This window comes from Macrobrachium rosenbergii, chromosome 14 (assembly GCF_040412425.1).
Source record: "Macrobrachium rosenbergii isolate ZJJX-2024 chromosome 14, ASM4041242v1, whole genome shotgun sequence".
Lineage (NCBI taxonomy): Eukaryota > Metazoa > Arthropoda > Malacostraca > Decapoda > Palaemonidae > Macrobrachium > Macrobrachium rosenbergii.
Window position 1 is genome coordinate 18,112,147 of NC_089754.1, and position 13,156 is coordinate 18,125,302.

Genomic DNA, 13,156 nt, shown 5'->3' on the forward strand with positions numbered 1-13,156 from the left:
TGCCACGGCATTCTGTACTCGTCTTTTGATACATTTAACCACCCCTTGACATGTTTTCTTCATGGCGTAATAGTTTGGTACAAATGTTTGCGTCAAATGAAAAACAAAAGCGTTATTTTTGTCAAAACAATAACAAAACTTTTAAATACGAATATATTGTTAAATGATCAGTATCAAAGATTTATTTATAGTAACAAACACTTTTTACCCCTGTATCGCCATGGAACGCACGTGCTTGGAAACTGAGTGTAGCAAAATATTTTGGAACTGGTTTCGAGCACGACACCCTACTTGATTTTGTGAAAACTGACACATATAATTTAGGAGTTTTATAGCACTCACCATGATTCCACGAAGTACTGTCAGGCTGATTTAATATATCATTTAACACTAAACATGATTCTGCAAATATTGATACATAGATCTAACACATTGTCTAACACTCAAGTTGATTCAACAGAACATTGATCATTGATTTAATATATATATATATATATTCTGTAACACTCAGTATAGTCATCAAATCACTGATAACGTCTCCTTAGATAGAGAAAGAGAAAGTGAATCTATTAGAAGTCATAAAATGTTAGTGAAACCGTGGATAACATTCGGAATCGATTCGAAGTAAAAATATCAAATCTTATTATTAGTAAGGAATTATTCCATACCTTTAATTATTTTGCTGTGTAAGAAAGCTGATAATTTCCTAATTCTTGAATCAACAAAAACCACGTTGCAGTTTTAAACTCATTATTATTATTATTATTATTATTATTATTATTATTATTATTATTATTATTATTATTATTATTATTATTATTGAATTTCTGCTCCGGGGGGGCCATAGGAAACCCAACACAGGTTCAAAAGTATAACATTATAATCCTCACCTCGTGATAATTCCACCTTTGTCTTAAATTTGTGCTTGAGACTTGTAGTATAGCAATATTCTAACGAACATGCAGACGCATGGATATGAATATGTGTGTATGTATATAATATATATATATATATATATATATATATATATATATATATATATATATATATATATATATATATATATATATATATATATATATATACATATATATATGATTTCCGAGTCTGCCAACAGCCTTTGAAAGAGAAGAGTTGCCAATTCCGGAACACTCCGACTCGATTTCGAATATGTTTCAATTTCCGCTGATACCTGAGCAATTCTGGAGAAGTGGCTCCCATATTACCATGTCAGAATTGCATGCAAGATTGATTCGCTCATTGTAGCGTTTCCGTTGTGAAAATTTGCTTATGAACGAGAAAAATGACAATAATTTTGCTGGTTTCTCATTTCTGATCTTTTTTGAATCTCTCCTTTCTTTTTCTGATCATAACAGATGAGCCTGAACAACCTTTTTTAGTTTCGATAAGTTGTGCATATTATATTATATTATATTATATTATATTATATTATATTATATTATATTATATTATATTATATTATATTATATTATATTATATTATTTGAGTAAAATATTGCGTATGAACGCAATTTTTTACTCAAATTAGCTTCCGTTGTCCGGTCAGAGACAGAGACCGTAAAATGGTCGAATAGAGATAGAACTCCTTCGGCTTTTTCATATTTTTTTCTGTCTCTGTATGAAATTAGGTACTCTGCATTGCCATGTAGAAGCATTGGCAGCCTACTAATGATCATTCAGTCTATATTGCCTTTAAAGTGGCTTCAGAAAACGACTATGTCTATGTGGAAGCTTTGGCATGCTGCATTACCCATGTGGAAAATTGGACAACATAATTGCCCATGTAAAAGCTTAAACAATAGACACTGCCGTAGTAAACCAACAGAGATTGCCGTATTAGTAGATTGGGAGACCAGAAGCCCCTAAAGAGTTTAGCAACATGCAGCGACCATATAACAGATTACACAGCCTACATTGCCCAGACAGAGGCTTAAGTACCTTTCCTTACCTATTAGAAGCGTAGGCAATTTGTATTGCCTGAAATCCAAACATCAGATCATCAGAGTAATTGACAGAAAATACAAGAGTATTGCTGACACTGCCATGAATTTACCAGCGGAGCCTCTCACGTCGCTAAGATTATTACATGATTGCGCGAAATGGAATTGTGCAATTGCAGAGGCAAAAACCGAAGAGAAATTGGAGAGAGAGAGAGAGAGAAAATGCGTTCATAAAGACTGCATGATTCCAGGTTATTGCAGACTCGGTTATTACCGCTCATTGCCTCGGTGCAAAAACGAAATGGCGAGGAGGAATTACGCTAGCCATTGATTCACTTATTTCTTTTGTTAATGTCATAATTAATGCTATTAGAGGTAAGCATAGCCTTTTGAAAGGGCCAACGCCCCTAGGTATAATGCAATTTTCAGAGAAGGTTTGGTAATTGCTTTTTTGAACCATTTGGAAGGTGTGGTATTTTGTGCTTAATAAGACCCATCAGAGAAATAATGAATCTCTGAAGTCAACTTTTCTTCCGTTGACAGTTTCCTTATTACTTTTATATTTTATCATATTCTATCCTTTCTTCCCTTTTCTTTCTTTTCCATATTAGGACCAGGAATAGACACAGACATGGAAATACCCTTCCCACGAATTTCTGTCACCAAAAGAGCACTCTTCCATAGTTTCCATTTGCCTTAACTGATTTGTCATGATTTTCCTCTGCAGATTCTTCATTGGAGGGGTGGGTATAGCTCTCGGCTAGCACGCTGTTGGCCCAGCGTTCGACCCTTCGACCGGCTAATGAAGAATTAGAGGAATGTATTTCTGTTGGTAGAAATTCATTTCTCGTCATTATGTGGTTCGGATTCCACAATAAGTTGCAGGTCCCGTTGCTAGGTAACCAGTTGGTTCTTAGCCACGTAAAATAAATCTAATCCTTCGGGCCAGCCCTAGGAGAGCTGTTAATCAGCTCAGTGGTCTGGTTAAACTAAGGTATACTTAACTTTTCCTCCGCAGAGCCTCATGGAAACGAAAAGCCTAGACTAAGCGTGGATAAGCGATCAACTGTGACTGTGCGTGCTGGTGAATGGGCAGTCCTACCGTGCGCTGCGCAGGGCCATCCGACGCCTACGTACAGGTAAGGTCTTCCAGGGACTATTACTTTTTTTTTCTATATCAATCCTCAGACTATATTGACCAGGTGATCAGTGACCGGATTCCGCAGAAATACTGCTTCCTGGAAAAGAAACAACCAGTACCGATTGATATATTGTAATCGTGTTTTATTTTTTTGTGGTAAAATATATGGAAACTCAAAGGGTGTCTATTTATACTTTGATAGAGGAAAGGTCTGCCAGGGTAAGGGCTGTTGCATATTATGAAATATCATTATGAAATATCTGTACTGTCGACAATTATGGAATAGCTAAATTCTGTGTGAGACATGTTTGGACTTAGGGACGTCTCATAACTGAAATTAAAGGTATAACACGCAAACTTTGAATATACGGAGTATGAGACTATAAGTTTTTACAGTAAAATAAAGTAGGTGTAAGAATATTTAGGGATAAATGTTTAATCTGTTAATTTCCTTGGAAAGTACAAGGATATTTTGTTAACAATGAAAAATTCTGTTCTTAACCTTTTTTAAAACAGTAGTGGCTCATGTGTAAAGTTTACACTCATCTCATTTGCAACAAGCATTTAAATGAATATACGTTACTACTGGTTATTACGAGACGTGTTTAGACTTTCAAAACAGATGTTTGTTTTCGTGAAACATAAAACTTTGTAATGTAGCATTTTCAAAGAAAAAACTATTCTGGATTAAACAACAAACAAAGCGTAAATGTCTGTAAAAGATAAACTGCTAGTTACATTTTTGTTGAATACCATCATTAATTTTTATTTGTGGAGAGTGGATGGGGCTAGGGACTTAATGTCACCACAGTATTTATACGAAAATTGAAGGAAAACTAACCTAAAAGACTCGTAACTCCAAGAAAAGCGATACAAATACTCCAGAGACGAAAGCGTTTAGAAATAATGATTTGAGATAACATTTTAGCACTCACATTCCATTAAAGAACTGCATAAATTGTTTGTTTTATCAAAATATATTCACCTTGCAAATGTTTAAACTCTAATTTATATTTTTAGGGAGCTCCTTCCTGTGACCTGTTACTTAACTTTTGTTTCTTTTGTTTTATCACTTGTTTTGTTTTTTCGTTTCTTACTGCCTCACGGCTCATTGACATTATTCGAGCAAATGTCACACAGTAAGCTAAAATTATGCTTATAATGAATTCTTTAACTATTCAAAGGTATCATTCACATGTGGAGAGAGAGAGAGAGAGAGAGAGAGAGAGAGAGAGAGAGAGAGAGAGAGAGAGAGAGAGAGAACAGCAAAGGACGAATGATAAAATCAGCAACAGTGAAAGTCAAGCGGAAGAGAGAGAGAGAGAGAGAGAGAGAGAATAGCAAGGGACGAATGATAAAATCGGCAACAGTAAAAGTCAAGCGGAAAAGAGAGAGAGAGAGAGAGAGAGAGAGAGAGAGAGAGAGAGAGAGAGAGAGAGAGAATAGCAAGGGACGAATGATAAAATCAGCAACAGTGAAAGTTAAGCGGAAAAGAGAGAGAGAAAGAGAAAAAATGGCAAAGGATGAATGATAAAATCAGCAACAGTGAAAGTTAGAGAGAGAAAGAAGATAAGAGAGAGAGAGAGAGAGAGAGAGAGAGAGAGAGAGAGAGAGAGAGAGAGGATGGCAAAGGACGAATGATAAAATCAGCAGCAGTGAAAGTTAAGCGGAAAAGTTTAATGACTTGCTGTATTTAGGTGTGACCTTTCTCTCAATTTATGAGGGCCCATCCTGTGTCGATTTTGTGCGATATCATTCAGCATAAAAAGAAGAAAATAACAAGAACAATACAACTGATGCTATTCGTATGATGCATGGACAATAGGCATTACCTGAGGTTTAACAGGCGAGATCAGGTGCGGGGGGAGAGGAGTGGGGGAATATTTGCTTTGGTACCTTGGTGGGGGGAGGGGTATCTCCGGATAAGTTCGCTGCATGTGCGAAGACCCCTGGAATTAAATTCTCCATATGAATTGAGTATTCTTTAGCACATGGAACGATACCGCTGAATAGTAAATAGATGTATCAACCTTTGGTTTTTCTTTTTTTTTATTTTGGCTTTTGTTAAAGCGTACGCCGTGTTTGATGCTGTGACATTCATCCCCGGTTGCTTGCTTTATTTGTTTTATCGTCTCTTAAATTCTCTCGTTAATGAAAAGAGACATTGCGTAACTGAATCAATGACGACGAGCTTTCAGTTCTATGAAAAAAAACACAATTGTGTTCCAAATAGATTTAGTTAAAAGACGCTTAAGTGTTCAAAAATATGCACATGAATAGATGCATGCATACACACACGAGTACGCAGATATTTATGCAAGTTGCATGGGTGTGTTTTGAAAATGTAGGTGGTATGCTTATTCATGGAAATCAATTGACATGTTGATGTAGAAGAAAATGTTGGGGGTTGGGGCGGGGGGGAATGAAAGGGGCTGATCCTCTGTAAACAGGAGCGTGGGTGTCTGAATTTACTAAACAATTGCCTCTCCTTTTACCTCGTGTGTTTTGTTAAAAGGGAAAAATACGTATATTAATTAACAGACAATGTCCGAAATTGTGGTCTATTTAGCAGGAAGAATACTTTATTCATGCATCAGAATTTTTAGGGGAATTTGAATACAATTTGGACAAAGGGATTGACAGTTCTTGAAGAAAAACGGATTTTGCTGGAGTTGAAGGGAATGAAATGCCAACTGAAAATGATTAAAACGTGACAGATCCTGAGATTTGGGCCTTCTCTCTTCCTCAGGTGTGAAGTATAAGGTTCTTTAAAAAGTTTACTGCCATATTAGTGCTATATCAGTAGTGTGGCTTAACTTGTTAGTTGCCTGACTATTAGCTACTTCGAACAGGTTTCATATTTGAACCTAGGAATGGCGAATGTATTTTCTGCTTTAACATAATATCGTAAGGTATTATGACTTCTGGTCGATGGACCACATTTGAACGTTTTAGTATGCAAAAAAATGGCATGTTTGATGGATTTATTTCATCCGCTTGTAAATCACTCTTTCTTCCAGAGAATTCTGGACAGATGTTCCATAGCTGTTTCCAGCTACAACACCTTTGTCGTTTTCGCAGATGACCCCTTTATCAAGTCTCTTTTCATGAATAATAGCATTAAACGCCAGAAGGGACAATATCCCTCTCAATGGGTTATAACACTGGATGTTCACAAAGTCTTCAAAGGAAATTACCTGTAGATACTCTAGTTCTCTCGTGTTAGAGAATACCACGTTGTGCGATTTACAGCTGAGAACCCCCTCAGGAGATCGACCTGAAAGAAGAGTTGTCCACTGAGTTACTTTGTAGCAGCTTTTCTGCTGAGTGAACTTACATCTCTTTAGGGACCTTTAGAAATGGTTATGGAGGCTGCAGTTTGTTCACGTATCAAATGCTTAATCTTACCGCCAGTCACATTGCTTGTACTTTCAGCATATATTGGAGGGTTCTTTTAATCCAGACCGTCCATCCGTAAGTCAAGCGAAGTAGCTGAGACCTTCAAAGTCTGTAGCGAGAATAATGTAAGCAGGAGTATTGCCTCGTTATTAAACATTAATAAAAACGTATCTCGCGAAGGTCAAGAGAGATTAAGGACATGGAAAAAGAACTTAGTTTATTTTTTTTAAATGAATTTCTTCACGACGAAGAAAATGATTCCTATAAGTGACAGAATACGAAATGTAAATTTCTGGAGAGGAATCTTCCATGAATTTCTTATTGCCTTGTTGATACTAAGAATCTTTTAATGCCACAATAAAGAAATTAAAGTTATTGGCTTGTCTAATAGTAGTTCTTGCATTCTTATTGCCTCGTGTTGAGTTTTTTCGAAACTTTGACCTGAAAATAAATAAAACTGAATATAGCTTCACAAAATTCCAAATTGCCTGAATGCCGGTTAGTTTAGATGTCAATGCAGCAATTTAATTTGGTCTAAATCATCCCTGCTATGCACATCTTACATATATCGAAAGATAAATTAGAAATAAAAGTAATCACCAATGTTCATCCAGACCTTAGCTGCAAACATGACCAGGCATAAAAGAATTAAAACAAAACAACAAACTTGTTATCGTAGTTTCGTCTCAAGGAGTTCACAAAGCTTTGGCTGTTCGGAGAAGGAAAGATATGACCTTAACATGCGTTACCACCTTCCTCGAATGCTATTTTCAGGCAGGTGACCTTTTAAAGGTATATATTTGCGTATTCCTGCGTACTTGTGCGTATATATAAGCGTGCCTGATTGTCTGTTTTTACTGTTTTTATTACTAGTTTAGTTTCAGATTAGTGGTGATTTACATAAAATATTTCTTTTCCAGTTGCTCATTTTATATATATATATATTATATATATATATATATATATATATATATATATATATATATATATATATATATATATATATATATATATATATATATAAATATATACATATGTGTGTGTGTGTGTATTTCTTATTCATAGGTACCTGAAGGCAATATGTATATGTTTCAGTAAATATCGAGTTCTAATTTTTTTTCAGATACTAAGTGACTTTGTTAAGACGAATTTTTTTTCCATATCTTCATCGTCATCATTTCTATTGAAATCATTGTTTCAAAGCTATGCCCTAGATATGTGAGGTTCTAGGAGCTTCTAAAACCGATTTCGGTGACTTTTTGGTCCATTTAAATGGCAGAACGTGAGTGATGGAGGAAAGTCAAGTGAACGCAGTGTCTCGAAACGAAAGGTCACGGTGCACTCTCTGAACGAACCAGGGAGTTGTCGACTTTACCTGCTGCTGAACAAAGCCGGGAAGCAGATAGACAGAATTAAGAGCATATATTTCAATAACATTATTTGTTATAATATTAGTTGAGTTATTTCCTCTGAAATGATGGCGTTCTAGTATAAGCTTGTATGATATTTTGATTTTTAATCATTCATAGAGGAAAACACATGATATCAAAAGTTGTATACGGGCCTTAAAATCCTTGGTGGCACTAATATTTGTCAACCAATTGCGTGATGAGCGTGCGGAGGCGCGTAAATGCCTTTGATAGTTCGCTTATACGCACGAAGAAATCCTTTTTTGCGGAAGCGCAAAGAAAATGTGATTTATAGTTTAATCACTGTAAGGTACATTTCCGCACTAAACTGAATAACTCTATGAAAGAAGTAACTAATTAATATGGCCTCCCTATACTCTACAGGGAACTTAAGGACAGCGTCTGCTTTACAGCACATTAATTATAGAGCAATTTCAGAATGCTCAATTTTTATTCTGTAAAAGGCATAACGGGTATATTAATGCATAGTATGGTTATAACATTTTTTTTTTGTGAAATAACAGCTTTCCATTTGGCAAGCTTACCACTTCTTAACTGCTTGGAGTTACAGTGGCATGTGTAAAGCAAAGGCAAATTTGTAACCAAGTAATATGGAGTCGCCTGGAGGGGCAAGGATGTCGGCTAAATTTTTAATCAAATCATAGTGTTTGTATGAGCATAAAATATATTCTCAAACTCTCCCGTATTTCTAACAAGAATGTTTCATCTTCCCGAGATTGGTCTCTACACCAAAAACATTAGTCCCCGTGGGGGGATGAGGGGGTGGCGTCAGTTCACCTCGTGGGGTGCATTGTAGGCATTACTAAAGGTTCTTTGCAGCGTCCCTTCGGCCCCTAGCTGTAACTTCTTTCATTCCTTTTACTGTACCTCCATTCACATTCTGTTTCTTCCTTCTTACTGTCCACCCTCTCCTAATATTTGTTTCATAGTGCAACTGCGAGGTTTTCATCCTGTTACACCTTTCAAACAATTTCCCTTCCAGCTCTGAATGACCTCATAGGTCCCAGATCTTGGCCGTTGGCCTAAACTCTATATTCCATTTCATTCCAAAAACATTAGTTTCCTTTAAAAACGTGTCCTCTAGTCCGCGTGATAATTTTTGTAGTTTTCATGCTTCGTGCCCTAACAGGCTGTGAAATAAATCCACAACTTTTCAAACGTCAGATATAAGACATACTTTTACCCAGAATGAAACCCTGATAATCTGAGCATAGTTTGGTATAACGAAATACTTTCTGAAAGCATTTTCAACACTGATGGATTTCAAAAACAATTTGCAACGCCTTCGGAATTTAGAATCTCCAAGTTAAGAACAGCGAATTACCCATTTCATTGACCTCTGGGCAAAAGGTCTCCTCAGTTCATCCTGAAAGGGGAAAAATACCTCGGAAATAATTTCCTATTGGTAGGTGCTTTACAGAGAACCGTCTGTTATCGATTCCCATTTACTGTATTTCAAATGGCTGAAATGAACACCCACATTCTATCATAGGGAGGTTCTAGTCGGCATTAGATCTTTTTTCCATTTTCTCTCTCTCTCTTCTCTCTCTCTCTCTCTCTCTCTCTCTCTCTCTCTCTCCTTTTACCTAGTTGCAGGATGCCTTTAATTTTCTCTTCCTTTTTTTTCTCCTCTCTTTCCTGGAATAGAACTCCCAGGAGTTCATTCAACACGCGTTGGTCAATATCGCCCTTTGTGTCTTGTTTCGTCATCTCACTTGCCAAACAACTAGTTCGATGTATAGACTTTCCGTACTCTCCTGCGATCGGCCCTGGCTTCATCGAAGATTCTCCCTTGGTCTGCTGCTGTGACGGCAGTCGCGTAGGAAGAAGACAAGGAATAGCAAATGACAGTGGGAAGATGATGTTCTTGTGGAGAATGTCATCTCACTTTGTTAGACATTTTGAAGCGCAATGAGAGAGAAAAGATACAGTCATTCGGAGATGAACTCTGCTAGTATTATCGAATAAAATTCATGTTATTGTTGGAGTCCGAGAATTATATTACAGTTTTACCTAAGGTTTCAGATGTTCCTATAAGAAGTATATGTTTTGCCTCTTTTAACATATTTCAGTTTTTACTGTGAAGGAGCAACAGATGGCAACAAATCCAGTATCACAGAATCGATATATGAACAAGGCGACATTAGCGGCGTTGGTAAAGATATGATATACTGATGGTATTTCCATTTGAAATTATGTAGAAGCAAAGCGTATGTGAGAATAATGACTTTAATAATAGTTCAATCATTATCACATTTTTCGAAGTTTCCTTCTTTAATAAAATGTCTACAACCTTTGGGACGTGTGTCCCAATCTTTCCCGGCGTCACTGTGACTACTAGCTACCATAATGGTTTTCTTATAATGTTTACAGTTCATTAATCATGAGATTTTTTCTCCTCAGTGCTGACATCTTGAATTTATTCTAGAATTCATATGACCTAACATTTTCCTTTCATTGTTTTATTATTTGTTCAGGGGTACTTTAACCTTTCTGTCGCCCTAAACAAGATTTATATGTGTTACAACGTTAATTAAATGAAGAATGTGCTTTTTATGGGCCTGGAGTAGCCGCGAACGTAGATCACTCGCATGTCACTATGGGTTTCAGTACTGAATCACTTTTACATGCGATAGTTAGTCATTGTGGCTGGCAATTAAATGACAGATGTTCTCTTTTTATGGTTCATAAAAAGCCCATTTCTCTCTTAATTGACAATTACAATATCTATGACTGTAAAACCGATTTGTTATCGAAATATATTTATCTATATGTTTGCTCTTATTGCAGAAATTTGGCGAGGGCATGGATTTTATTTCAACATTTGTTATTTTCCGTTACAGGTGGGTGAGGGTGGGCGAAGGAGCCATGTCCGGAGTCGTCGGTGGGTCGTCTCGCCATAGCCAGGTGGGCGGACTGTTGATCATATCAGGAGTGGGCGTGGGCGACCAGGGCCAGTACATGTGCTTCGTCAACAACAGCGTAGGGGGCGAGACAGTCGAGGTGACTCTTAGGGTGACTGGTAAGTATTTTATTGAAGAAGCCTTGAAGTAAGATAGGCAGAGGTTACGTTGTAAGGTTAGAACATTATTTTTCAAACTCACTTCATTGCTTATTATTAAAAAGAATCTTAAATACCTTTAATATATAGTAATATATCTTAAGAAGATGTAGGAGAGGTGCGCACTGCCCAAGTATCGCAGTAATTTGATAACATCTTTACACGACTGCAAAGGCTGTAATATTTTATGAATCCCATACATTTCTCATGTCAAAATCTTACTTTCAAAATCATCTCTTAACTGAGGTTGATCATGGATGTTGCCTTTGAGCTTGCCTGCAGAATATCTTTGTAGTTTCCTTCAGGAGAAGACCAGATTTAGTGTCTGAAGATAGGAATCATAGGCCGTAGACGTGCATTCCTCGTCGGGTCTTTCCTGAATAATTGAATTGTAATGCATTTAATCATTGCTCTTCCGCTGAAAATAGTGATATAATTTCTCCTAGAACTGAGAATCATGGAAATTTGTATGAAGGTGCAGTCTTCACGATTATTCTTAATGCCATCGTTATAGAAATTACACCACAATTGTCGTTACGTGCATCAGTGATAATGATGCTGAAATGCTTTATTAATATTTGTTTGTGCAACGCCACGGGAAATCATGCTATACATAACAGAATTACACATTTTCTACGCAATAATTGAAAATAAATGCAAAATGCCAATTTTATGAATATCAGTCTTTACTAAGTCTTTGTGTTTCATTTTAGAGAGAATATATTTAAAAGGTAAAAAAACTTTCAACGAAACATTTTGAAAAAAAAATGGGTAAATGAAAAAAATATATCTATGATACTACCAAATTTTAATGATTTTAGATGGCAAAAAAATCGTTGAGTATTTTCTCTGAAAGAAGTATGACTAAATAAAAAATAAAAATAATATTTACTGCACTTACACCACCCTCAGAAAAAAATTATTTTAAAACAAAGAGGATAACACCGCCTAGTTCTGAAAGCAATGATAGGTGGAATAACCCTAAGTTATCTACACTTCCCGGGAAACACTAGAGCTTACTTATGTAACCGCCTTTTGGCTGCCATTATAGTCAAGGCGTAAGATGCAGTAATGGTTTTCCGCGGTTACAGTTGTATAAACACTAAGGCCGCGTTGCCTTCGTGCTTGCATGACGATGAAACGCTCACATGTTTGTCGACTTGGGAATAAATCAGAGAATGCGAAAGCAAACTCTCTCTCTCTCTCTCTCTCTCTCTCTCTCTCTCTCTCTCTCTCTCTCTCTCTCTCTCTCTCTCTTCGCATTTTCATTACATTAGCATATCGCTTAAACCGGCGCGTTCTGATATTTATTTTTTATGTAAATTGTACGTATCGTAATGCTCAATACTCTCTAGTACGTATTAAGGTCCTCGTTGGACGAGTGGGTTCCGTTCTCAGCTAGCACTCTGCTGGCCGCGAGTTCGAATCTCCGACCGGCCAATTAAGAATAAGAGGAATTTATTTCTGATGATAGAAATTCATTTCTCGCTGTAATGTGGTTCGGATTCCACAATAAGCTGTAGGTCCCGTTACTAGGTAAGCAATTGGTTCTTAGCCACGTAAAATAACTAATCCTTCGGGCCAGCCCTAGGAGAGCTGTTAATCAGCTCAGTGGTCTGGTTAAACTAAGGTATACTTAACTTTTTTTTCCTAGTACGTATTTGAGGATGAATTCTTAAGCTTCAATACTGTCTTTCACATGTGAATGGTCTGAAAGCTTGAAAATATTGAACATGAAATATTGTTTCAAGAATAATTAAACCATCCAATTCAGAACAGTGCTCTAGCTCTTATACTGTATTTTTGTTTTATTTTATCATTACTGGAAATAGAGAAGTCTTATAAAATCCTTTAAGCTTTTCCCGGCACTTTTTCTACCAGTGCTGGAACTGAGTGCTTTTTCTTTTTTAATATTAGTGTGAAAAGAGCTTTCACTCTCATTGAGATTTCTCTTCTTTTTATATTCCCTACTGAAATCTATTTCCATTTAGATTCTACAGTTTATTTTCGACAAAAACCATTACAACATTATTTAACATTATACACTGATAGCTCCCTTATGAGACATATAGTTTGTAGATAATACTCCTTGAGAAATTATGGTAATATGGATACTATAGTGTCATAATGGCACTTAATATGATGATCGATATTCATGTATATGA

At 36.3% G+C, this 13,156-nt stretch overlaps 1 protein-coding gene across 1 annotated transcript in view; it reads left to right on the forward strand.

The window, feature by feature from the left end:
* Positions 1–13,156, forward strand: part of Dscam4 (Down syndrome cell adhesion molecule 4) — a 215,175-nt gene that overhangs the window by 138,396 nt on the left and 63,623 nt on the right. The window contains exons 8-9 of the mRNA XM_067115984.1: positions 2,979–3,099; positions 10,774–10,952. Coding sequence (XP_066972085.1) covers positions 2,979–3,099; positions 10,774–10,952 — 300 coding nt within the window. The remainder of the gene's footprint in view (positions 1–2,978; positions 3,100–10,773; positions 10,953–13,156) is intronic.